At 36.4% G+C, this 26967-nt stretch overlaps 1 protein-coding gene across 1 annotated transcript; it reads right to left on the reverse strand.

Moving 5' to 3' along the window:
- Positions 1–3125: 3125 nt before the first annotated feature.
- LOC136024624 (nitric oxide synthase, salivary gland-like) lies at positions 3126–8478 on the reverse strand. The gene is made up of 4 exons (XM_065700054.1): positions 8381–8478; positions 6195–6339; positions 4974–5140; positions 3126–3363 (listed from the first exon to the last, which is right to left on the reverse strand). The coding sequence occupies exons 1-4, from the start codon at positions 8461–8463 to the stop codon at positions 3141–3143; spliced, it is 618 nt and encodes a 205-aa protein (XP_065556126.1). The 5' UTR covers positions 8464–8478; the 3' UTR covers positions 3126–3140.
- Between the last annotated feature and the right edge of the window lie 18489 nt (positions 8479–26967).

Raw genomic sequence — 26967 nt, forward strand, 5'->3', positions numbered from 1 at the left:
TATACACTATCCTTCTGTCTCTAACCCGGATGAAGTTAGATCTGGTCTAATAAATATCCTCTATAATAGCCAAAAAAAGTTTAAGCCTCCTACCAATTCCACACCGGAAAATTTGCATGACATAAAAATACTATCTAATCTCCGAAAAGATCCTTCTATTATAATAACTAAAGCAGACAAAAGCAATTCACTTGTTGTCATGAATACAACAGACTATGACAACAAAATTTTTTCGCATTTAAATGACACAATTACATATCAAACAATAACTCATGATCCTACTGATCAGTTCACTAATTATATTATAAATGAATTAAAGCAGCTAAAACAAAATGGTAAAATCACCCCACAACTATACAATAAATTTTTTCCCCGTGGTAGTTTCTGTCCTAAACTCTAAGGTTTACCAAAAATACATAAACAGGGTATTCCCTTAAGACCTATTGTAGCTTGTACTAAAGCTCCCGCTGCCAATATTGGAAAATGGCTTTGTGCAGCTTTCAAACCTTTATTGTATTCTCAAAATTCCTATATTCATAACTCGGCAGATTTGATTAAAAAACTTAGCAACACAAGTATTTCAGAAAACACAATAGTTAGTAGTTTCGACATTGTTTCCATGTATACAAATATAGATGTAACTATTTCAGAGGAATTATTAAAAAACAAAATAGAAGAAAATTACCACTTGATCGAGACTTCAGCGACAGGAATTGATTGTGAAGTTTTAATGACTCTTGTTAAAATTTGTAATAAGTTTTCTATGTATTTTCAATTTCGCGATTCTTTTTATCAGCAAAAAAATGGATTACCCATGGGGGCACCTTTATCCGGGCTACTAGCAAATATTTACGTCGAGAATCTTGAGAATTGGGCATTGAATTCTTATTTCCTAAAACATGTCTATTGGGGTCGTTATATGGATGACGTAATTTCACTTTGGAATTATGGGGAAGCTGAACTTCGGGGCTTCTTAGATCATCTTAACACTTATGACCGAAATTTGCAGTTCACCCTTGAAGTTGAAATTGAAAATAAACTACCGTTTTTAGATGTATTAATTATTCGTAATGCTGATGAACTGGATTTTACTATATATCGAAAGCCAACACAAAACAATAGATATCTTCACTTTAATTCAAATCACCCCCCACAAGTTAAAAGAGCAGTTGTAATTTCCCTCATTGATCGTGCCCTAAATATTTGCTCCCATTCATATATAAATGCAGAAATAAATTTTATCAGAGATATTCTTTTTGGTAATGGATACCCCATTCCTTTTGTAAATAAAATAATTAGCCGTAGAATAAAAAGACACTCTTGTAAAATCGAAGAAGATACTTCACAATGTGAGGCTATTGATAAGCCCTCAAATATTGTCTATCTTCCGTATATCCCAAAGATTACAACAAAATTAAAAAATATTTGCACAAAAAATAATCTGTACGTAGTTTTTACTAATAATTTTAAAATCATCAATTTCTTAAATTCGGGTAAAGATAAGACCCCAGTTACTCGCCAAAGAGGGGTCTATCAAATACCCTGTGATTGCGGAAAATACTATGTCGGCAGGACCCATCAGAATCTAGACAAAAGGTTACAACAGCATAAAAATGACATAGACAAGGCCTTAATTTCAAATGGTTCCAACAACTCCTTTGATTCTGCTCTAGGTTGGCATATATTTAATAATCCGTCCCACATGATACATTTTGAAAACTCTTCACTCATTAGTAATGATTTGGGAATAAAACAGGTGGTTCGAGAATCAATTGAAATTAATCTCAAAATAAATAAAAATATTTCTTTGAACAGGGACTTGGGGGAATACTCACTAAATTCTTTATACTCAAATTTAATTAAAAATGATCTAACAAAATATTTTACTAAACCAATTTATAATATTACTGAACCAACTACGAAAAGGCCTTTGAGACAGGCTGCTAAACAAGCAAGATTAGCTTTAAGAAATTGCATCTAATCATTTTATTTCTCTTTAGTTTGAATGAGTTTATATTTCTTCATTTCATTCTTTTCGCCGGTCCTGGTTGAACTTCGCTGAAGTAAGGATGCTAGGGCTATATTTAAAAAAAAATGTTTTAATAAGTGTTTTTATATTCAGTTTTAATTCTCACAATTTGATGTAAGTTCTTTTATATATATATATATAGTATTGTATTGTGCTGAAGACGGCCCTTGGACATAGGGCCGAAATATCTACATAAATAATTTCCATTGTCTTGAAAAAACTTTCCCTATTGTTTCTACGTTGTATTTGTTTGTGACAACATTTTTGTTGCATTATACAAACAGAAAAAACGGGCTTCTAAATCTGCTCCAAAATGACCAAGACCAAACTCGTTGCAAAAGCAAGCTGAAGGGAAAAAAAAGATCTCCCATCCCACCTTTTCTACAAAAACGAAATTCATATTGCGCCATTACGAAAAACAATGACGCAAGGAATTTTAACTTGTACAAGATCCAGAGTAAGCCCGTGACAAAACCCCAACCCTCGCACTGTCCAAAAAAACTTTTTAGGAGAAATATAGCCACGTTGCATCTTGTTTGAAGCTAATATTGCAACGCTTTTCAATTTATGTTGTTGGATGACCGAAGTAGGAAATTGGCCTCTCTGACACCACCTCTTCTAACCATCATTTTTACAGTAGAATGCTGTAATAAAAAGGACATAAACAATATGAAAAAAAATCTTAGACACCAAAAAGTGTATTTTAAGCTCTACTTTTTGCCTAGTTTCATAATGATGACCCCGCCAGTCTTTGCATATTCTCCCATAGGCTTGACAACCCCTTTCTCATTTCCAGAAACACCAGATCGTATTCTACTCGAAAGCCATTATTCTACTTTATCAAGATCTTAAAGCAAGTATGAAAGTGAAATAATAGAAAACACTATCTTGTTAGAAGATTCTGGCTCATGACCCCCCCCCCCCCCCAAAAAAAAAATAGTACAAAGATTTCCGTTTTAACCCCCCCCCCCCTCCTCCCAGAAATAGGGTCCTATGTATGTGCATGTTCCAGGCGTATTGGTCAGTTGTTCGTCTTCTTGAAGAAGACAAAGGAATTAAAAGACCCAGCAAAAAGAGATTGAGAGAGTCAGAAATAATTCAAGTCTGAGAGCTATGGAGCAATAAATAAGCCGTCACCTGCTAATATTGAAAAAAAAAAAGAAAAAAAAAAGAGACTAGAAGATACTAACCGTACGTTAATTAGCCAATCGCTTGATTTGACTATCTGTGCAGGATCCTCAAATCTCTGACTTGGGAGCTTAACTAAAGGGCCACGCATATTTCTTTCTCCTTCCTGAGCCTGGATTCTGGCGGCAAGTCGAGCTGGCTTATCCCTAAGAAGAAATAAAAATCATCAGATTTTAAACATTAAAGAAAACAAAACAAAAATCGTTATAAAAATGTACTACTTAAAGACTTGCTTAATGCAAAGAAAGGAAAATTTAAGACAGAGTGAATGAAATAAATGCTACATATTACTTTAGGATACTGGGAAGCAAAACAATAACCCTGTAGAAACGAGGCACATTTTTTTTCTGAACTAAAGAAAGAAGAAAAAAAGAACTATTATTCTATTCCTGAGATTATACGACAGCTAAAAATTTATAGACTGAACAACTTATAAAAATCAGTAAACTTTATGATCTGTAACTTAACTTGTAACTTATTCTGTAAATCTGTAAACTTAATCTAATATTTAGGCATTTTTGCTAGATCACTGACCTTTTCTTTTATCTATATAAGGAAATATTATACATTTGGAACAGAGAGAGAGGGCACCTTGGTATACCCCCTCCTGCCTTTATGTGGTTGTCCATATCATTTTTAGACATCTTTTGGAAGACGTCATTGTAATCAGTACGGTAACCTTCTCGAGTCTTGACAATTTCTTAATTGGCTCTATCACAAACTGTATAACCTATATTGAAATTTACTTTGTTAAGAATAATTTTTAACTATGTCTGAGTCAAAAATTTAAAACTGGTATTTTCAAGGGAAGATGATTTAAGCCAGAAAAAAAGGGAACAACATTTCTGCCCAAGATCACAACCACAGTCCACCAAATAAATTCAAGTACATTGCCAGGTCTGCGGTAGTGGGGCCTCAGTAATGCAGACGTTAGAAATTAAATCTAATAATATTGCTGACAATGCAATTTAATTTATTCAATAGCCGGGATACATTACATTTTTTTAAGCTTTAGTTTTAATTTTTCCTCCCTGTGCTAGGTAATCCCTTTTATTTAGGTGTCCATAATCGTGCCAACCATAATAATGATTCTTTTTTCAACGACTCAACTTCCGAATCTGCTTTTCAAAGAATTGAAAATGGAAATGGGTTTTCTAAGAGCATTCCTAAATTCCAAATGATTAAAAAATCAGTCTTGGCTCAATTTTACAGGAAACGAATGGCTAGCAGTGATACTTGATAGTGAATGACCTAAAATTACTACTACGACTAACAGCTGATTGCAGCGCCAAGCTGCCTGAGTCCAGCGCAGCAACGCATGCTTTTCCCCCATAAAGGCTCTTTCTTCACAACGTCCCAAACAGCTCATATTTCACGTAATTATTTCCTTACGGTATTTTCCCATTTCATTCGGGAACGACCTGCTTTTCGTTTGGCCCTAGACGATTCATGGAAAAGAACAACATTTGGCAATCTGTCATTTTTCATCAGCAGAACGTGTCCTAGCCATCTTAACCTTCCCCTCTTTATAGCCCAAGAATGCGGAACTGAACCACATTTTTCGTACAGCTTACTGTTAGGAGGTGACCTAAAGCTTGACATTTAAAGACAATATTATAATTTCGGAGGCAACCAGAATTCGAAATTAATAACTTTAGAGAAATAAATCCAAACTAAAATCCTACATATAGGTGAAAATCTAAATTAATCTATTAAGTTCTCCAAGTGCATAACTATAAGGAGGAAAAATACTCACGATGCTATGTTTGGAGTGTTTCCTTGCTCAACGAACCTCTTCTTGAGAGATTTGTAAAATTTTTCTCCATTATCCGGAGGATCACCACTTCCAAATGTAGACGCCACTACGAGAATCAAATCTTGGAACTCCATCTTGGCAACATCATAATCTTTCATGCACATAACCTTGAATGCAATAGCGATACTAATAAACTACATGTGCTGCAATGTAACAGAAAAGAGACCACGGTGTTTTGAAAAAAGCATAAAATAAGACATCGAATGGTACTACTTTCTTTTTATGATCATGTTTCCCTTTTGGAGTAGCCATCCACTAAACTGACATCGTTATTGCAGGGAACATTGTAAAAACAAGAGACGTCCTACACAAAAGTTTTGTACTTTTGCTAATTATCAGAACGACATCCAAAAGATATCTAATAACGGTAAAACAATGCATAGTCCAACTGCCATTACAAACAATATATTTGCAATATATATATATATACATATATACTTTGCTTTTAAGGAGTAAGATCTTTCAAAGAGTAGTTTTTCGAGTTATTACACAATAATTCAGACTTAAGGCAGTGTTTATTTTCTATTACACGGTTTTTGTATAGCCTTAAGCCTAACAATAATGCAATTTTCAAACTTTTGAAATTCCAAAGAAACAACCTTTTATTGCTTTTTATTGATGATACTGTAGCAAAATGTGCTTTTCAAATAAGCACAAAAATCTATAATCTAGTAGAAATCAAGCATAGACAAGTTGAAGAAAAGAGAAAATTTATTTTTCAGGATTGTGTGACATGCAGGTATGCGCTTACACTGCCACTTAGCTTCGCAGACCGCGGTGCAAGTGCTATAGGACCGCCTGTACCTGCTTGGACTTGAATATCCCCAGGAGCCCAGGACCTACACTAACTCCACGAGAAGCATGTAATGCAGTATACCCATTTGGAATGAAAACTCTATCATCTCTTCTCTCTCTGTTAAGTGTCATCCATCCTCATGGGAGGTCTTGGGGCCACTCCTTCCAAAATCTGACAAACTAGAGTTCGATATGCTCTAAGACTACATCATGACAATAACAATAAACAACCTAAAGAAAAGGCGTCAACCTTGACAGTCCAAAATGTACCAAAACCATGATAGCCAATAGCTTGGATTTACAAGTTAGGTCCTGGGATCACAGTCAATTTTACCATTAACATTAATAAATAATCAATACACTCACCTCGGGTTTGAAAGCTTTTGAGAATACAAATGCCAATTGTTTCGCAAAACCAAGGGATTTGCCAGTTTCAGTAGCATAGAGAATCATTGCTTTTGTTCTGTTGGCATAGGCTTTCATAAACATCCTTTGAGCAAACAAAGCTGCCCTAAAAAAGAAAAAAAAATTTAAAAAAATATATCTTTATAAGAGAAAAGTAAGAAACAGAAAGAAATAGTTCACTTACTAGTATGTACATTAACTGATTTATATTCCATGACTATAATTTACAAAAACTTCAAAAGACAGTATTGCATATACCAACAAGCAATAGGCTGTCTATATATTTACTTCAATTAATAATATGATTTGTGAACGAGTAGGAGAAAATACCCATTTATGTTCCTTTCCAACAAAACGGCATTTTATCTAGATGGTAGCCGTGAGAGAAAGGATGGGGGTCAACAAGAGAAATAAATTTTAAATAACAATCACAAAATAATACCAATAAACGTTTATTGGGATAAACGGGGAGATGGGATAGTTTTGGACCTCTCAGTTTTACTCATAGACTGCAGTCCTGTCAAGGGCACAGGTGATTACTCAACCAAACTGAGAAAAAACGCGTACATTTTTCACAAAATATTCACTCTAGAAAATTATTTGATCAAATTAACACTGACATGCAAAGCAAAGAAATATGAACTGCTATTCTTCCGCAGACAACCCTTCACCCCTAAAAAGTGAAATAATACAGATGGGCTACATATAACCCTACCTAGTTAAATGGATTTTCTATGAGGGGGAGGGGCGTGAAAACAATAAGTAGGCACAAAAGATAACATGGTAAACAGCTGCATCCTTAACAAAAAGCATGTCGGTAAGGCTATGTGCAGTAGATAGCCCAAATCCAAGAAATATGGAAAATAATCAACAGGAAATTTTTAAAAAGAAATTGAAGAAGAACAGGGCGAACAATTACATTATAAAAGAATTCTATTATTATATTTCACCAATTTTGTAGTGGATGTCAACAAAACACACCCACAAAGCAAAGTTCCTGTTTATCAAGCAAACAAAATTAGAAAATAAATAAATCGTCGGAAAGAAACTGAGCAAATTATATAAAAGACTTTTCGCTTTATATCTGACGATTTGTTGATCTCAAATCATTAAAGCTGACAAAAACCTCATGGAACATTTTTAAAGAGTTATAAAGACAGACAATGAAGTAGTTAAAAAATCAGGCAAATTTGTTACATTTTTTAATTAACAATGAGGGTTACAGAGGAAAATAGAAATTAAAAAAGTAAAACAGCAAGATACTTTTGCTGAACTTAGTTAAGTATGGGAAAGTGAAAAGACCAGAATGAAGCTAAAATTTGTGGTATTTAAAATGGCTATAAAGAATGTTAAACTTAACACTTGAACATTAGCACTGAAGAGAGAAAACGAGGACAAAATGTGTTTAGTAAACAAAGTTTAGCCACAATATTCATTATTAGCGCAAAGAACACGAGCCAGATCAGCATATGTGACTAGTGTCATAAAAGAGCAGCTTCGATGACTTGGACATGCCTTAAGACAAAATACAGTTCACGATTATAAAATATACTTACTAAATAGCCTGCAAATGGGAAAGATACAGTCAAACTCAACATATTGCGCCGGGCTGATATTAAAAGAAAGAAAGAATCTTTGGGGATTTTGTATTTTCGGGGACTTTCGTCTCAAATGGCATAATGCTAAGGTGAATTCGTTGCAGAAGGCTTCGAGCACTTATTCTTCAAAAATGGTTTTCAACATATCAAAGTTTAAAAATGAAAATATAAATCTAAATAAATACTAGTTGCTTAGGATAGTAAACGCAGTGGTGTATACTCGTAGGTCAGAGTTTCATATATATCAATTTTCCAGATAAGGCTTAGTTGAAAGTTTAATCAAACAGACTAAAAATCTTAAACTGTAACCTCCTACTTTCACCGCTATATGTCTATGCTACGTTTTTTTTTTCCTTTTTTTGTTATTGAAGAATATTATTTATATTCTTGTCAAAGAGATTATATTTTTGTTTGATTAATATCTATTCACTACAGATTATCTATTCTGATATACTATAGTACAGATATACTATAGTGAATATCTATTCACTACAGGCCAACACTTTATACATATGGATCGAAAATAGAATTAGAAAAAGGTAAACTGACCTTGCCATGTGCCTAAATCTCTGCAAGTAATCAATTTCTCTCTTTTCTAAGGTTCTGTCTTGGCTTTTTCTACAATTGGCCATGACTTCCGTTGAAAATATACTTACTTAATAGCCTGCAAATGGGAAAGATACAGTCAAACTCAACATATTGCGCCGGGCTGATATTAAAAGATTCTCACTCGCAGTGAATTAACACGTTAAACCCTCAAAAGGTTTGAACCCAACCCACCGTGAATTAGCATGAGAGGGTGGACTCTAGTTCAGCATTGTGGAGTGATATGCATGAGAGGAAAATTTTCATCCAAGTCAACTTGTAGTCAACCTGCGATTGTTCCCCAGCGAGAACCTCCAACCGGTACGACTCTAGTTTGTCATTGTAAAAAGACACGTTTGCATGGAGCATAAATGGGAGACAGTAACAACGGCCATCAAAGCAACTTTAATATACGCTATTGGAGCTGGAGTTACCGCGGCTGCTGGCACCAGACTTGCCCTCCAACGGATCCTCGTTAAAGGATTTAAAGTGTACTCATTCCAATCACAGGGCCTCGGATGAGTCCTGCATCGTTATTCTGGATCAAGCATTGATCCAGAGCCTCGAGCGATTTTTTGTGTGCCATTGTGCATTCATCCCAAATAATAAGTTTGCATTGCTGCAATACTTTACCCATCCCAGATGATTTGGAAATATTGCACGTGGGAGTTTCTGTAGAATGCAAGTTCAGAGGCAATTTCAAAGCGGAATGAGCAGTTCTTCCACCAGGCAGCAATGTTGCGGCTATTCCGGACGACTTAATTGCCAACGCTATATCATTTTTTGATCGAATTGATGCCAGAATCAGTTTTATCACAAACGTTTTACCAGTACCTCCTGGCGCATCCAAAAAGAAAATTTCTCCAACGTTGTTATCGACACAATGCATTATCGTATCATAAATGTCTTTTTGTTCCGACGTTAACTTGGAAATGTTATTTTGTACATACGACAATAGATCACTCGTACTGTAACTTTGTTCACGATCCAATTCTACACATGTCGAAACAGCAGCGATACGGTTAGGTGAAGGCATTTCCAAATCCTGAAGAGGTTTGTTTGCCATACGTACGCACAAATCTTCTATAACAACTAAAGTGTAGTTATAAATTTCTGATGTAAAATCAAAAGTCATATCTGACGTCTCTAACTGTTTTCGATGGAGTATATCTTCGGACATTTTTGACTTATATTTTTCCCATAACTCTGTAGTAGCTGATAGAGAGCAAGTTGTTAAAATGATGCCAAACAATGCACGAATTTGACTTGGGGTTGACGTTTCGCACGCGTCATTGATGCAGTTATCCCAGTGTTGGTCATTCTCCAATAAATTCAGAGCTTGGCATGCACTACGGTAAGTGTCATGTATAGTACCATTTACAGTCCTCAAATACTCAAAGGATGTCGGACCGGGTACATTCACCAAAAGCAGGCGTAGAAAGAAGCATTCATGTTGATTGGAGTGAACGGTGTAGAGTCTTCCTATCGTGGTATCTTTGAAGATGGTAGGTTGGCCGTCGACTGACTTACCTGTTTTCGACGTTCAAATACTTTATTTTTAGTATTCCACGTGTAATACGAAGGCACTTCAGTATACAGCAGTTTTTTTGCAAAAGAATCATTTTTGCAAAGCGAAAAAAAGCTGTTAATGTTGTATCCGGTGGATTCAGGACTCTTTGTTGCACGTTGGTTTCCGTGAAATAAACACGTTGACCATTCTGTAAATGTACCGCTAAGTGAACAACAGCTGGACTACGTTCATGTATCGGAAATGAAAGAATTCGCCAAACAGCTTCATTACTGCTTATGTATCTTCCAGCCTGATATTGTACGATTTCATCGAAATCATTGATTTCGGGCTGCAAGCCAAAAACTACCAAGTCACTGCCTTTGTTGACGTATTTACATATGTATTTGATTGCCTTTACGGAGTTACAGTATTCAACGTTTATGGGTGCATTAAATGTTTTTGATAATAATGGGGAATATGGAACAACCCACTGGTTATCTACTTCGATGGTGGTACCGTTACGCTTCTTTATTATTGCTGTTTTACCGCCATCTTCAGTAGATCTTCTTCTATATTGTGGGTAACCATCATTGCCAGTAATTGTGTTTGATACTAAAAGTCGAGGATATTGCTTTGTGCACCTTCCTTTGGCCATGCATGGTGAATTTTCGTTCAGTGCACCGCAAGGTCCATGTATCATATTTTTTACAATAATATCATGTAACCCCTTATCGACATTTTTATCAGGTATTTCAGCGGAAATCACATCATCAATTTCGTTCGAAGTAATATTTTTATGTAGCCAGATTAGTATATGTGCGTGTGAAAAACCTCGGTTTTGCCATTCCACTGAGTACATCCAGCATCGCACTGACCCAAACACTTCAAGTTTTACTATGTAGTTTATCAGTGATTTCAACTTTTGCCGGAAGACACGGGCCGTAATGTCATGCCTATGAACCGCCGATTGTCCTTGAAGTAAAAGCTGCAGTATCTCGTCCCAAGATTGATTACATGTAAATGTAATAAATAAATCTGGACGACCATAGAGACGAACATACGCAATAGCATCTTGAGCATATTCATGCATATGACGGGGACTTCCAGCATATGACGAAGGTCAAATTGTTAATCTTCCAACGTTTGTGGTATTACCGTCATTTATAACTGCATCTCGCAAATGAATGTATTGTTCAGAGCGGAGCTTGGTCTGATTCAGGTGGATATATAGCAAACATTCTGATTCAATTTTAGCATACATATCAACGATGAATTGGTGAAACAATTCACGGCATTTTAAAATATAATTTTCTTCATCCTGCCGAATCATTAGTCTATAGGAATAATAATGCATTGCACTGCATTTCTTATTCATTTCTTTGTTAGTGGCTGGATTCATCAATTTAATATTAAAGTAATAGCCGTCGGCTCCATCCCGAAAAATGATAGGATATTGTAGGGCATCGTAGCATCGATGAGTTTCAGCAATTCTTAACAACTGAGCGTTTCGCTTATGAAGAATAATATCTCGAGGTAAAAACTGATCACCGACCATAACGATTGCCACTTCGTCGATAGTTGGAGCAATGTATCTACGCACATGTTGGCCAGGAGGCTTTTTGTCAGCGGAAATAACAATTTTATGCGTATCAGTAGGTATCAAATCGATGGCTGTTTTGAACAGACGCACTAAATTATTATTTTCGTGGAAAAGATGTTGCAATTGGGAAACGATTGTCCTTTCAACGTTGGGAGAAATTTCGCAACGTGCATTCAATTCAGAATTTCTATCACTGATGAAGTACTACTAATACTACTACTACTAATAACTCACTGCAGCACCAAGCCGCCTGAGGCCAACACAGCTACGCACACTCCTCCTCCAACCTAATCTATTTAAAGCCTCCCTCTTTACACCCTCCCAGGAAGTTCCCATTTCCTTTAAATCCTTATTTATGACATCCTCCCAACCCAGACAAGGACGACCTGCTTTCCGTGTAGCCCCAGACGGTTGGCCAAAAAGGACAATCTTCGGTAATCTGTCATCCTTCATCCGTAGAACGTGGCCTAGCCATCTCAACCTTTCTTTCATTATAGCCCCAGAAAGCGGGATTGAACCACACTTTTCGTACAACCTACTGTTTGAAATACGGTCAGTCAGCCGGGTACCCAGAACAATCCGTAGGCAATTTCTCTGGAAAACATCTAGTAAATTTTCATCTGCTTTTCGGAGTGTCCATGCTTCAGAGCCATATTTGACCACTGTCATCACTGTAGCTTCCAATATTCTAATCTTGGTTTGTAGGCTTATCTTTCTATTCTTCCAAACTTTTTTTAACTGTGAAAAAACACCCTGAGCTTTAGCTATTCTACTTTTAACATCTTCACTGCTCCCACCATCTTTACTAATAATACTACCAAGGTAACTGAAGCTCCCAACCTGATCAATCTTTTCGTTACCTAAGGTCACCTGTTCATCTTCACTTATTCCTAACCTTAGTGACTTAGTCTTCTTAACATTAATTTTCAAGCCTATTTTAGCACCCTGAACTCGTAAAACCTCTAAAAATTCATTCATTTTGCTCACACTTTCATCTAATATGCTTAAATCATCAGCATAATCTAAGTCCAGGAGCGTTCTTTGATTTCCCATTTGATTCCATGGTCTCCAATTGCCTTTCCTGTGCTCCTTAAGACGAAGTCCATCAAAATGATCCATATAAAGGGGGATAGAACACAACCCTGCTTAACTCCTGATTTAATACAAAACCAGTTGCTAACCTCATTTCCTACCTTAACCGCAGCAGTATTATTCTCGTACATAGCGCAAATCACTTTAATGTATTTTTCTGGTATACCATATAACGATAAGACCTTTGTTAACGCTGTTCTATCAACAGAATCGAAAGCTTGCTCATAATCGATAAAACTAAGGACCAAAGGTGTTTGACAACGAAGGGACTTCTCAATTATTAACCTAAGAGTGAAAACATGGTCGACACATCCTCTACCTTTTCTAAAACCGCATTGTTCTTCCCTTAAAACTTTGTCTACAGCATGTCTCAGTCTAAAAAGTATCATATTACTCAGTAATTTGCTACCTACAGAGACCAGACTAATGCCTCGATAATTCCGACATTCACTCTTGTCACCTTTCTTATACAGTGGTTTAATTAAGGTTTTCCTAAAATCATTGGGTACTTCCCCTTTTTCAAAAATCATGTTCATAATCTTCAGTAGCTTATTCCTAACCTCAGAGCCACCATATTTAAGGAACTCATTAATCACACTATCAGCACCTGGGGCCTTATTATTTTTTAATCCTTCTAGTACTGTCGCTAATTCTTCCTCACTAAACAAATCTTCCTTCACATCCAAGGTATCACAAACTTTTTCATTTTCATCTATTTTCCTGCAACTGTATCTTGGTTTAGCACATTCTCAAAGTGTTCCACCCATCTTTCTTTAACTTTTTCCTTATCACTAATTGTGACCCCATTTCTATCTTTAACTGGGACTAGTCCGGATCGGCTACTCCCTTTCAATTTATTAACATGCCAGTATAATATTTTACTATTATGCCGTCTAGTCGCATCTTCCAGATCCTCAGCAATTTTATCCATCGCCTCCATTTCACATCTCCTTAGTTCATATTTTAATGCTTTCTCCACTTTCTTTACATTCCTTTTGTTTTCATACGACCTATCGCTCAGATAATTCTTATACAAACCCCTTCTACTCTCTATTAAACCTAAAGCTTTTTCACTAATATTCCTAGTTGCTGTCTTAGCACTCTTCCCTAGGACACCATCAGCAACTTCACAAATTGTTTTTCTGAAATTATTCCATCCATCTTCCACATTGTCAAATTTTAAACCCTCAAGTTTAGTACTCAACTGTTCCTGGAATTTTTTTCTCAAATTTTCATCCTGAAGTCTACCAACATCATAACTTCCCGGGAGGGACTTACTCTTCCGAAATTTCAGCTTTAAATTAACCTTAGACACTACTAGATGGCGATCTTTACTTTTAACATCAATAACGGCACTCCTATACACCCTAGTATCTTGTATTGATCCTGCTAGTCTTCTGTTTACAATAACATAATCAATAAGGTTTGCTGTCTTACCATCACGTGAATACCATGTCAACTTATGGGCCATTTTGTGACCAAACACCGTATTGGTTATAACTAGGTTGTTATACCTACAAAATTGCAAAAGCCTATAGCCATTACTGTTTTCTTTTCCTACACCAAAATTAAAATTTATGATTCTTGCCTGAGAATGGTAGAAGGGACCCTGCTCTATGATAAATTTGCCCTTTTACTTTGAAAGTAGACATAAATTGATCTGGATTTTCGATTTGGGCTCCAAACGACGTCATTTGGAAACATGAGTTGTATTTTCTGATTTTTGACAAAAAACGCTTAGATTCTGACGTAGATCCAGTTAGGAAAGTCTTCAATGGCTCTGGTGGTGCAGCCAATAGAGGAAGTTTAACTTTTCCTGAGGCGCAACACATTCCCATTGTTTCATTGTCCCGATTTGAACACATCTACTCAAGCTATAATTATCGACTGGGTTGTACCTGAATGCCAGGCAATAACTTTCAGGTTGCTCTGATTCCTCGGCACGCTTTCTTTTCTTACTTTCTCTATCAGCAGCAAGCCTGATTTCTTGCTGTTCTTGTGATTCCTCGGCACGCTTTCTTTTCTTACTTTCTCTATCAGCAGCAAGCCTGATTTCTTGCTGTTCTTGTAATTCCTCGGCACGCCTTCTTTTTTCACTTTCTCGTTTAGCAGCAAGTCTGCTTCCGCGTTGCTCTGGTAGTTCCTCGGCACGCTTTCTGTTCTTTCTTTCTCTATCAGCCTCAAGCCTGTTTCCTTGCTGTTCTTTTGATTCCTCGGCACGCTTTCTGTTCTTTCTTTCTCTATCAGCCTCAAGCCTGTTTCCTTGCTGTTCTTTTGATTCCTCGGCACGCCTTCTTTTTCACTTTCTCTTTTAGCAGCAAGTCTGCTTTCGCGTTGCTCTGGTAGTTCCTCGGCACGCTTTCTTTTCTGACTTTCTCTATCAGCAGCAAGTTTTTTGGCATAGACTCTTTGAGCATCTTCATTGGCTTTTGCCATGGTGAGTTCATCAGTCATTGTAAACTTAAACATTAATAGATTTCTACGTGAACATATGTCTTAAATATCTTGAATGACGTCACCGTCAAAGCAAAAATGACGACAACTAATTTCATGACGTCAGTCAACAAAGAAACATGACGTCACCTGATCCACAGACAGACACACAGACAGACAACTTATTTTTATATATATAGAAGATAGATAGATAGATATAGATATATAGACAGACGTCATATGCGGACAGTGACGTCACTCGATAGACACACAGACAACTTATTTATATATATATAGATGATATATCTATATATCATGTTTTTATTTTTATTTTTTTAGTTTTGTTTTTTTCCATTATTTTTCAGTTTTTTGCAGCCAGTTGAGGAAGTTTAACTTTTCCTGAGGCGCAACAAATTCCCATTGTTTCACCATTAAATTTCAAGGCCTTGCAGTAGGGACAAATTTTAGAAATAGTCCTGATTTGAACACATCTACAATAATCATCGACTGGGCTGTACCTGAATACCGTGCAAAAATTTTCACGTTGCTCTTGTGATTCCTCGGCACGCTTTCTTTTGGCATTATCTCTTGAAGCTGCAAGCCTGTTTTCACGTTTCTCTTGTGATTCCTCGGCACACCATCTTTTTTTACTTTCTCTTTTAGCAGCAAGTCTGGTCTCGCGTTGCTCTGGTAGTTCCTCGACACGCCTTCGTTGACGAAAACTGCACATTCCTAATCTGGCATTATCTCTTGAAGCCGCAAGCCTGTTTTCACGTTGCTCTTGTGATTCCTCGGCACGCTTTCTGATCTTACTTTCTCTATCAGCCGCAAGCCTGTTTTCTTGCTGTTCTTGTGATTCCTCGGCACGCTTTCTTTTCTTACTTTCTCTATCAGCAGCGCGTTTTTTGGCATAGACTCTTTGAGCAGCTTCCTCGGCTGTTGCCATTTTAGGTTCTTCAGTCATTTTACAATTAAACATTTTTTTGTCCACGATCTTCTTACAATTAAAAATTTGTCTTTGAACGATTTTCTTAAATACCTTTAATGATGTAATCGTCATAACAAACATGACGACAACTAACTCCATGACGACATGACGACATGATGGCATGATGTCACTCGACAGACACACAGACAACTTATTTTAATATGTATAAATGTTTGCCTGAAATCTCCCGCAAACAATATTAATTTGCTGCCAAACAGTTTCGAATTTCCTCTCAAATCTCGCAATGATTGCTCCAGAGCCTCGAGAGATTTTTACGTGCCATTGTGCACTTGTTCATTATAATAAGTTTGCATTGCTGCAATACTTTACTCATCCCAGATGATTTGGTAATATTGCACGTGGGAGTTTCTGTGGAATGCGAATTCAGAGCCAATTTCAAAGCGGAATGAGCAGTTCTTCCACCAGGCAGCAACGTTGCGGCTATTCTGGACGACGCAATTGCCAACACTATCATCTTTCGATCGAATTGATGCCAGAATTAGTTTTATCACAAACTTTTTACCAGTACCACCTGGTGCATTCAAAAAGAAGATTTCTCCAACTTTGTTATCGACAAAATGAACTATCGTATCATAAATGTCTTTTTGCTCAGAAGTTAACTTATAAATATTATTTTGTACATACGACAACAGATCACCCGTGTTGTAACTTTGTTCACGATCCAATTTTACACATGTCAAAACAGCAGCTGCACGATTAGGTGAAGGCATTCCCAAATGTAAAATCAAAAGTCATATCTGATGCCTCCAATTTTTTTTCGATGGAGTATATATTCGGACATTTTCTATTTAAATTTCTCCTATAGCTCTGTAGGAGCTGAAGGAGAGCAAATTGTTAGTATGATTCCAAACGATGCACGAATTTGACTTGGAGTTGACGTTTCGCACAGGTCATTGATGCAGTTATCCCAGTATTGGTCATTCTCGAATAAATTCAGAGCTTGGCATGCACTACAGTAAGTGTCATGTATAGTAAAGTTTACAGTTCTCAAATACTCAAAGGACGTCAGACCGGGTACATTCACCAAAAGCAGGCGTAGAAAGAAGCATTCATGTTGATTGGGGTAAACGGTGTAGAGTCTTCCTATCTTGGTATCTTTGAAGATGGTAGGTTGGCCTTCGACTGACTTACCCTGTTTTTGATGTTCAAATGATTTACTTTGTAGTATTCCACGTGTAATACGAAGGCACTTGTGTATACAGCCAATTTTTCTGTAAAAGAATCATTTTGGCATAACCAAAAGAAAGCAGTTAACGTTGTATCCGGTGGATTCAGGGCTCTTTGTTGCACGTTGTATTCCGAAAACTAAACACGTTGACCATTCTGTAAATGTACCGCTAAGTGAACAACAGCTGGACCTCGTCCATGTATAGGAAATGAACGAATTCGCCAAACAGCTTAATTACTGCTTATGTATCTTCCGGCCTGATATTGTACGATTTCATCGATATCACTGATTTCGGACTGTAAGCCAAAAACTGCCATGTCACTGCCTTTGTTGACGTATTTACATATGTATTTGATCGCCTTCACGGAGTTACAATATTCAACGTTTATAAATAAATAAATAAATAAATAAATAATTATATTCGCAAATTTAATGGCATTTAAGCCTCTACAAAACAAAAATCTTAATTTGCATTTCTTCTAAATTTGGACAAGGAGAAAATGTCACTTGAATAACAACTTCCTTCTTGAATGTCAGTAGGTTTGTGGAGCAGATTACTCTGGTAAGTTGTTCCAATGCTGAACTGCTCGGTTGCCGAAAGTCCATCGGCCCATGTCCTTGAAAAAGCGTTCCGTACTCACTTTGTACTGATGTCCTCGGAGATGATTTTTATTGAACTGCACGATTGAAGCGCCACCCCAACAGCTAGTCTATATATATAAAAATAAGTTGTTTGTGGGTCTGTCGGGTGACATATATATATATATATATATATATATATATATATATATATATATATATATATATATATATATATGTATATATATATATATATATATATATATATATATATATATATATATATATATATATATATATATATATATATATATATATATATGTATATATATATATATATGTATATATATATCTATATATATAAAAATAAGTTGTCTGTGTGTGGATCTGTGGATGAATCAGGTGACGTCATGTTTGTTCGCATATGACGTCTGAATTATTTCACACTAATGCAAAAGAAGAAAAAAACTAAAAAACAGCAAAGAATGTTGTATATTCGCAAGTTTTACGTAGTTAAAAACATATATATATATATATATATATATATATATATATATATATATATATATATATATATATATATATATATATATATATATATATATATATATATATATATATATATATATATATATATATATATATATATATATATCTATATTCACAGGTGGGACATAGGGACACAACTACAATGGCGCGTAACTAATATGGCGCGTAACGACTTACGCGCGCGGGGGGGCTTGGGGGGGGCGCGAAGCGCCCCCACCAACTAGGTGTTGGGGTGGCGCGAAGCGCCACCCCAACAGCTAGTATATCTATATATATATATATATATATATATATATATATATATATATATATATATATATATATATATATATATATATATATATATATATATATATATATATATATATTTAACCACGTAAAACTTGCGAATATGCAACATTCTTGGCTGACCCATTGTCTGTGCATATAAATAGATTGTCAGGTTTACCGACTCTTGAACATGCAACATATAATTTTCCATTGGTAAAACAATCTGTATTCAGATCTATACCTCATTATTCTAATGATTTCCCTTGAGCTTTGTTGATGGTAATTGCTAATCGAACATTCCCTGTGTCCCCGTCGTCATTTATATATCCCCATGTGCCCCCCGGCGTCCCCATTGTTGTTGTTTCCCTGTGTTCCAGTGGTCAGTTTTGTCCCGGTGCTTTGTTGGTGGTGATTGCTAATCAAACATTCCTTGTGTCCCGGTCGCTTTCTCTTTGAGTGTCCCGATCGTCATTTATATTCCCTATATCCCGATGTCCCGGTCGTCATTTGTGTCCCGGTCGTCATTTGTGTCCCGATGTCCCGGTGTGCAATTTCGTCAATCAACAAACATGACGTCAGTCGACACACAAAAATGACGTCACTCAACACAGAGACAAACAGACAACTTATTTTTATATATATAGATGTCCCGGTCGTCATTTGTGTCCCGATGTCCCGGTGTGTAATTTCGTCAATTAACAAACATGACGTCAGTCGACACACAAACATGATGTCACTCGACACACAGACACACAGACAACTTATCTATCTATACAACATTATATTTATCTATCTATATACAACTTATCTATCTACACAATATACAAAATTCTTCGATGTCCCATTGTCTGTGCATATAAATAAATTGTCAGGTTTACCAACTCTTGAACATGCAACATAATAATTGTCCATGGGAAAACAATCCGTATTCAGATCTATACCGCATTTTTCTAACGATTGCCCTTGAGCCTTGTTGATGATGATTGCTAATCGAACATTCCCTGTGTCCTGGTCGTCATTTATACTCCCTGTGTCTCGGTCGTCATTTGTGTCCCGGTATCCCAGTCTGAAATCTCTCTTTGAGTGTCCCGTTCGTCATTTATATTCCCTCTGTCCCGGTGTCCCGGTCGTCATTTGTGTCCCGGGGTCCCGGTCTGTAATTTCTCTTTGAGTGTCCCGGTCGTCATTTATATTCCCTGTGTCCCGGTCGTCATTTGTGTCCCGGTGTCTCGGTCTGTAGTGTCATCTTATAATGACGTCATATACAAAGCCTTCTATACTTATAATGACGTCAAATGCAAACCCACATACAAACAAACATGCATATATACAACTTATTTTTATATATATATAGATACAGTTTCTTCTTTAGTTTTTTTTTCTTTTTTAGTTTTTTCTTTTTTTTAGTTACTTCTTTTTATTTTATTTTTTTAGTAGTAGAACAATTTTATTAGAAAAAAACTTTTCTTAAACAATAGCACAACATAAGCGAAGCTTGCGAGGCTGTGCTAAATTCAAAGAAAAAAAGAGACAATATGGAGAATAAGAAGTTATAGAGAATTATATACCGAGATCAACAAAAACAAAAAAACATAAACAATACACTCCCTTGCGTGACCCCAAGACAACAGTAGAAAAAACCCCGCCACCCCAGCACCTATTTGGTGCCCGCCCAAGCCCCCCCGCGCGCGTAAGTCGTTCGCGCCAAATTAGTTATGCGCCATTGTAGTTGTGTCCCTATGTCCCACCTGTGAATAGATATATATATATATATATATATATATATATATATATATATATATATATATATATATATATATATATATATATATATATATATATATATATATATATATATATGTTTTTAACTACGTAAAACCTGCGAATATACAACATTCTTTGCTGTCCCATTGTCTGTGCATATAAATAGATTGTCAGGTTTACCGACTCTTGAACCTGCAACATATAATGGTCCATGGGAAAACAATCCGTATTCAGATCTATACCTCATGATTCTAATGATTGCCCTTGAGCTTTGTTGACGGTGATTGCTAATCGACCATTCCCTGTGTCGCCGTCGTCATTTATATATCCCCCTGTGCCCCACGGTGTCCCCTTTGTAGTTGTGTCCCTGTGTCCCGGTCGTCATTTATATTCCCTGTGTCCCGGTGGTCATTTGTGCCCCGGTGTCCCAGTCTGTGATTTCTCTTTGAGTGTCCCGGGCGTCATTTATATTCCTTGTGTCCCGGTGTCCCAGTCGTCAATTATATCCCCCTGTGCCCCCCGGCGTCCCCGTTGTAGTTGTGTCCCTGCGTCCCGGTCGTCATTTATATTCCATGTGTCCCGGTCGTCATTTGTATCCCGGTGTCCCGGTCTGTATACACATTCGTTTTTTTAGTTTTGTTTTTCTCCTTTATTTTTCATTTTTTCCTTTTTTATTTATTTTTTTTTTAGTTTTTTTAGTTTTATAGCTTTTTTAGTTTTTTTTATTAGTTTTTAGTTTTTTTTTTCTTTTTAGTTTTTTTGTAGTTTTTACCTTTTCTTTAGTTTTTTTAGTTTTTTTTTACTTATGTCCTGGTCGTCATTTATACTCCCTGTGTCCCGGTCGTCATTTGTGTCCCGGTGCTTTGTTGATGGTGATTGCTAATGGAACATTCCTTTTGTCCCGGTCGCTTTCTCTTTGAGTGTCGTCATTTATATTCCCTATGTGCCGGTGTCCCGGTCGTCATTTGTGTCCCGATGTCCCGGTCTGTAATTTCGTCAGTTGAAAACATGACGTCAGTCGACACACAAACATGACGTCACCCGACAGACAGACCCACCCACACACAGACAACGTATTTATATATATATAGAAGACATAGATAAGATATAATCTGGCGTAACGGACAGACAACTTATTTTTATATATATAGATGTATATTTTGGCTATACGTTGTATAGCTTTAGCTCAAAAATGTAAAGATTTTTTCAACTGTCAATTTTAGAATGAACATTGACAAATTGAAAAAAAAAAACATTGAAAAAGATAGAATGTTACCAAAAAGCAAAACCAGGCTTGCGGTTCAAAGAGAAAGGGCCAGATTAGGAATGTGCAATTTACGTTAATGAAGGCATGTCGAGGAGCATCGCGAAAACCAGACTTGCTGCTGAAAGAGAAAGTAAAAAAAGAACTTTTCTTGTTTCATATCTCACGAACTCTGTTGTACACAAGTTTTCATTTGTTTCAGTTTTTTAGCTTTTCAAATTATTCCTCGACTCCAAAGTCGGAATTCCGCCGTTTTTGGACTTTTATAGGTGTTTTTCAAATAAATATCTTATCTCCTATCTAAAAAAAACAATTTGGCAGAGGAACTTTATGCTCCAACTTTAGTTTTGATAGATTTACTAAATAGCATTGCCCTGTATCAATTCCAAAAACAAAAATTTTCCACGTTAGATTTATGAGTCTGCCTATACATTACAAAGGGGTCCAAACTATAATAAGCTTTATTTATGTCAAAGAAAACTGTTGACAAAGCTCTAGACTAGACTTAAGTCTCCTATTGGGCACTGCTCGGCGTAGAGAGTGACGACTGCCTCCTCCATCCACTTCGGTCCATGGCGAGTATTTTCTTTTCACCCTGTCTGATGTTTGCCTCGTCAAGAACTCGGACAGGCTGTCGGACCAAAGTTTCTTCGGTCAGCCGCTTGGTCGCTTCCAACCAACTTTGATAGGGTCAAAGTCATAGATCATCTTTGCGCGTAGATTTGCGGACCAAGCCATACACCCATATGATCGAGCACTGTCACATTAAAGTCACCAAGGAGAACAGCTATATCATGGGGGGGGGGGGGTACTGTTGCAAGGCATCTGGACGAAGTAGAGTAGAAATCCTCCTGAGTCATATCATCAGAATCGTTGGTCGGGGCATAGCATACGATGTCAGTCATCTTGCCATGCTTATGTCCAAAGAGGGCCTTCATTAATCTGTCAGATATAGCTTCGTGTAAAGTAAGGTCTTTCTTGTAAGGCTATTTGGTGCAAGGCAAGCACCATTCCTTCTCGAGATTCCTCCAGACCAGAGCAATGAGTCACTGTTATCTATTCGCTCTTCTCTGTTTCTGGTAAGACGTGTTTCTGTAAAACCTGCAATTGACACTTGGTTCTTGCGAAGTTCTTCAGAGAGAAAGTTCTTTGACGCAGGTGCATTCGGAGTCAAGACATTCCAAGTGGCTATTCGTAGCCCCCTTCGGTCCATAAGGTTTAGTCTGTCAGTCTTTCTGACGTTGTCAGCATGTCCATTGATGCGCGATTGTCGAGATCTTAAAAGGAAATCCGGGTCCGAGGCTATATTGTCACTTTTTGTAGCACTTAATTTTCGTGTGGAGGGTCGCTAGCCCAACCGACCCTAGGCCTGGAATCTGATTAGAGCTAGGTTAAACCTAAGTACTGAGATTCCCAGGGTGGGCTCCAGCCGGCACATGAGTTTGCAGCCGTCCTGATCGGAGTGTTTAGCTAAGGGAGAAACCCCATATCCAGAGGCATGTGGTCAGCAGACAGAGTCAGCCTCATTCCGGACAAACTCCATTAACACAGCTAGTTGTCTTGTAAAAGCTTAGTTAATATTATTCTCAAGTTGAACAAAATATCAAGAGCTAATATACTTTTTTGAATACCTGCTTGTTTCGCAATAAGGTTATCAAACCTGGGCTTAATCATTTTCTCAAAGAGTTTAAATATGCATGAGGTTAAAGCAAGCGGACAGTATGATTCTGGATTAGAAGGATCCCCTTTGCCTTTCTATATTGGGATCTGTGAACTTTCATGATAAGGCACCCTTCCCACCATTGCCAATAGCTTATGTTTCCAATTTATTTTCTTTAGACTTTATCTTATCTTGCTTTGATTACTCCAACACAGTGCTCACTTACTTGAAGTACTACTTAAGTAAAATTTTCCATTACTTGTACTTGTACTTAAGTAAAAACTCTAGGGTGTACTTATTACTTGATACTTAAGTAAGATTACGAAATACTTGTTACTTAAGATACTGATAATGTACTTGTTTTTAAAATACTTTACCTTTGACAAAAAAAAAATGTTGTGCGTGTGCTTTGGCAATGTAAAAGAAAACATCGCCTTTGGATTTAGAGTAAACTCAGATATAGGTCCATGTCCTATTTTTGGATGCGAAATAAGGATGTTGTATATGACGAGACAAATTATAGTATGGTTATCACTTTGTCTAATTTTGTTTAAAATTTATATACTATTTTTTTTTTTATTATTTCACAGTTCACTGGTCGACAGTGAGCTAACATCCTTTGTTTTGTGCTAAATGTTGCATACTGTAGTCCATTTGGCCTTATGTTTCTGACATTAAAGTTTAAGTTTTGTCATCTTGTCAACCTATTCAGATTTCTACCATTCCATCATCTTCAGGACTATATTACTGGTAAGACTACTGAAGCTATGAATCTCTACCCATATATATGTTGTCTGCAATAAAGAAGTCTAGGGAAGACTTTTGGAAGACTAGGGAAGGGGCAAAATGATCAGAGGGAAACTAGCCCCCTTCCCCTTTCCCCAAATGCATCAGGTAAAATTTGAGATAGTTATTCTGTTAAAAATATTTCAAAGGTCAGAAAAACAAAAACTCCGGTGTCAACACAATCCCCGAGGGCCCAGGGTAGGCAGTTTAAGTTATGCCCTGGGGGCATATAGTTCTTATAGAAGAAAAAATAATTTCATTATAAATTGTTTACCAACAGTTTATGTTTGTAAACAAATGCATGTTACAGTGAAAATAACAGAATGGATTATTGACTCTATTGCGAGACAAAGATATTATTCCTAGCTTAAGTTTATTACAAGTGATTAATAAACACTTAAAGTGTCTTTTCGAATGTGTTCTATCTGTGAATTATCTCTCTTATCTATGGATTGTGTTTTTCCTGTAAATAGACTTATAATCTTCAATTCCCAGATGACTTGAATTATCATTGTAACACTGTCAAAATTGTTTGTCAACGCAGTTGTGCCAATGCAGCAACATCAGTACTATATCTTTTGGTGTGCCCATATTTGAAATGAAAAAGCTGAAAAAAGAGGGTGATTTTCTTACTAAGCAGGCAAAAGAGTGATGGTTGCCAATTTCAAGAGCCGGTTCACCTGCCAGGAGGGACTTCCCTTAAATTGTGGAGATAACGTGAACGGGAATCGTTGCTTCCCCTTCCCTGTAGGATTTTCATAAAAAATTGCATTCTATATAATTTATTTTCATTTGGACTTCTTCAAAAGATTGCAAGTGAAAGTCATCAAGAAATTCTTAGATTGCCTCCCTCCCCAGAATCCCAGAAACAAAAATATGCCATCTCAAGTTTTGGAACAACCATTTCAGCCAATGGGAGTCATTGAATTAGCAAACAAGCAACCCAACTCTTTGTTGGGTTATCAAACTTAAACGCATTGCTCTTTACATTAGCTTTTTATCCTCTAGAAATGCTTCTAATTGCAACTGAATAACCCTTGCGTTTCGTCACTCGTTTTTACAGAATTTGGACAAAAAGTCAAACTTAATTGTAAAATCTGAGAGTTAGAGGAGAGGGCAGCCACTCTTATACATCCAATAGTTTCTGTTTGTTTTATTTTAATGGGAATTCTAATTTAGAGTTTAATAAGCTTCGTTTTTTATTCAATTTCCGATTGTTTTCACATCATGTCTAGGCCTAAACAAGACACTGCAAAATGTAAAATATTCAAGATATCAAAAACAAATCGCAAAATATCAGGCATTAGACAGTCAAATATTATACCTCAGCCCAGAGAAGGAAATTTTCATAAGGTTCTGGCGTTATACTCTCTTGCAGAAAAAATTCGTGTCTTGCATCATCATTCATATTATTTTTCAGTTTTGCTGAAAATTACATTTTAATATAATTTTTCTTTCAGGATGGACAAGAGGGCATTCTAGATTGTAACGTGCTTGACATCATGCAGACAATATCGCTCTTTAACATAATTAGAATCTCTACAAAAATCTGTTCATAGAGTGTCGTCTGCTCTTGATGACATTCGGTTAGCTATAGAACCATCTAAGACTGAATTTGTCGATTGTTCAAAGAAATACGTTTGACTACTTCCGACTTCGATTTGGGAATTACATCTAAGCAGCTAATAGTTTAGTTATTGCTGCTCTTAAAGAAAAACTACGCAAGATTTACGGTAGGCCTGAAAGAACTAAAGACAAATTCGATAAAATAAAAATTGGTCGTGTGTACAATGCCATGTTTCCATCACACATTTTTTGTAATATTTCTGTAGAAAAACTGTATTTTTATGTACAAGATTGATGAATGACGTGATAATCGTATGTTTGAATCTTATATAGCGTAAAATTAAATGCAAGATTACGACTATAGCTATAATGGAATCAGTATATTTGCAGGGTTGCACAAGTAGTGACAAACTTGTATGATAAGACCATGTCCCAGACAAAGAAGCAAAACAGCTCAGAACGTTCAAAAATAGAGTCAGACCTAGCCAAAAATTACACCACTAGAACCGACTTGTCTATAATTTTTGAGGTTTCACTGTTAAGTCATCGTTTCATTTTGTTTACTTTTTCATCGTTTCACCTTCTTTCCGATCTTAATAAAAAAAAAATTTGCATTGATCATACCCAGATTTATGGAGTTTATTACTCCATAAATCTGGGTATGATCAATGCAAATTTTTTTTTGCCTCTTAAAAAAGGCAAAAAAAACTTAAAAACTTACTTAAGGAGTTCACATTTGCCTCTTAAAAAGGGCACTGTAATTTTGAATTTCAAATCAAATTTATCCGATCTGAAGTTTATACGATTATCCATCCAATGAAAATCTTATATGCCCTTAGTTTATGAATTACATCCCTATCCCCAGGGCACTGTAGGGAGGGGGCTGTGTCAACCATATCTGCATTGTTATATGCTCTTTGGACTATTTCTAGCAAAATCACTGTCTCACCGTTTCAATTAGACTTGTTCGGTGGAAGGAGGGGTAGTCGAGGGGATTGGACCGTTTCAATTAGACTTGTTCGGTTGAAGGAGGCCTGAAAGGGGTAGTCGAGGGGAATAATATTTCGACCCAAGTCGAAAACAGAAAGAAATAAACAAACAACGTACAAAGTACAAAAACCCAAACCCAAGCAATCATTGACATACCAACCGAAAATGAAGTTAAAAAGGAATACAAATACAACCAATAAGCTACTTTAAATCGCTGCATTGCAGGTACACAGCTATATAATAACACATAACCAAATTTTAGAATAAAAATGAAAATCACGATTCTCGGGATTCTAGCTTCTTTGAATTGA

Source organism: Artemia franciscana, chromosome 3 (assembly GCF_032884065.1).
Source record: "Artemia franciscana chromosome 3, ASM3288406v1, whole genome shotgun sequence".
In the NCBI taxonomy this organism is placed as follows: Eukaryota; Metazoa; Arthropoda; class Branchiopoda; order Anostraca; family Artemiidae; genus Artemia; species Artemia franciscana.

Bases quoted from the DNA above. Each gene is read 5' to 3' on its own strand.
- LOC136024624 (XM_065700054.1), bottom strand. From the start codon at position 8,463: ATGGCCAATTGTAGAAAAAGCCAAGACAGAACCTTAGAAAAGAGAGAA. The intron at 6,340-8,380 runs GTCAGTTTACCT...TTTCTTTTTTAG, and splicing joins AGATTTAGGCACATGGCAAG to GGCAGCTTTGTTTGCTCAAA. The intron at 5,141-6,194 runs GTGAGTGTATTG...ATTGCATTCAAG, and splicing joins CAAAAGCTTTCAAACCCGAG to GTTATGTGCATGAAAGATTA.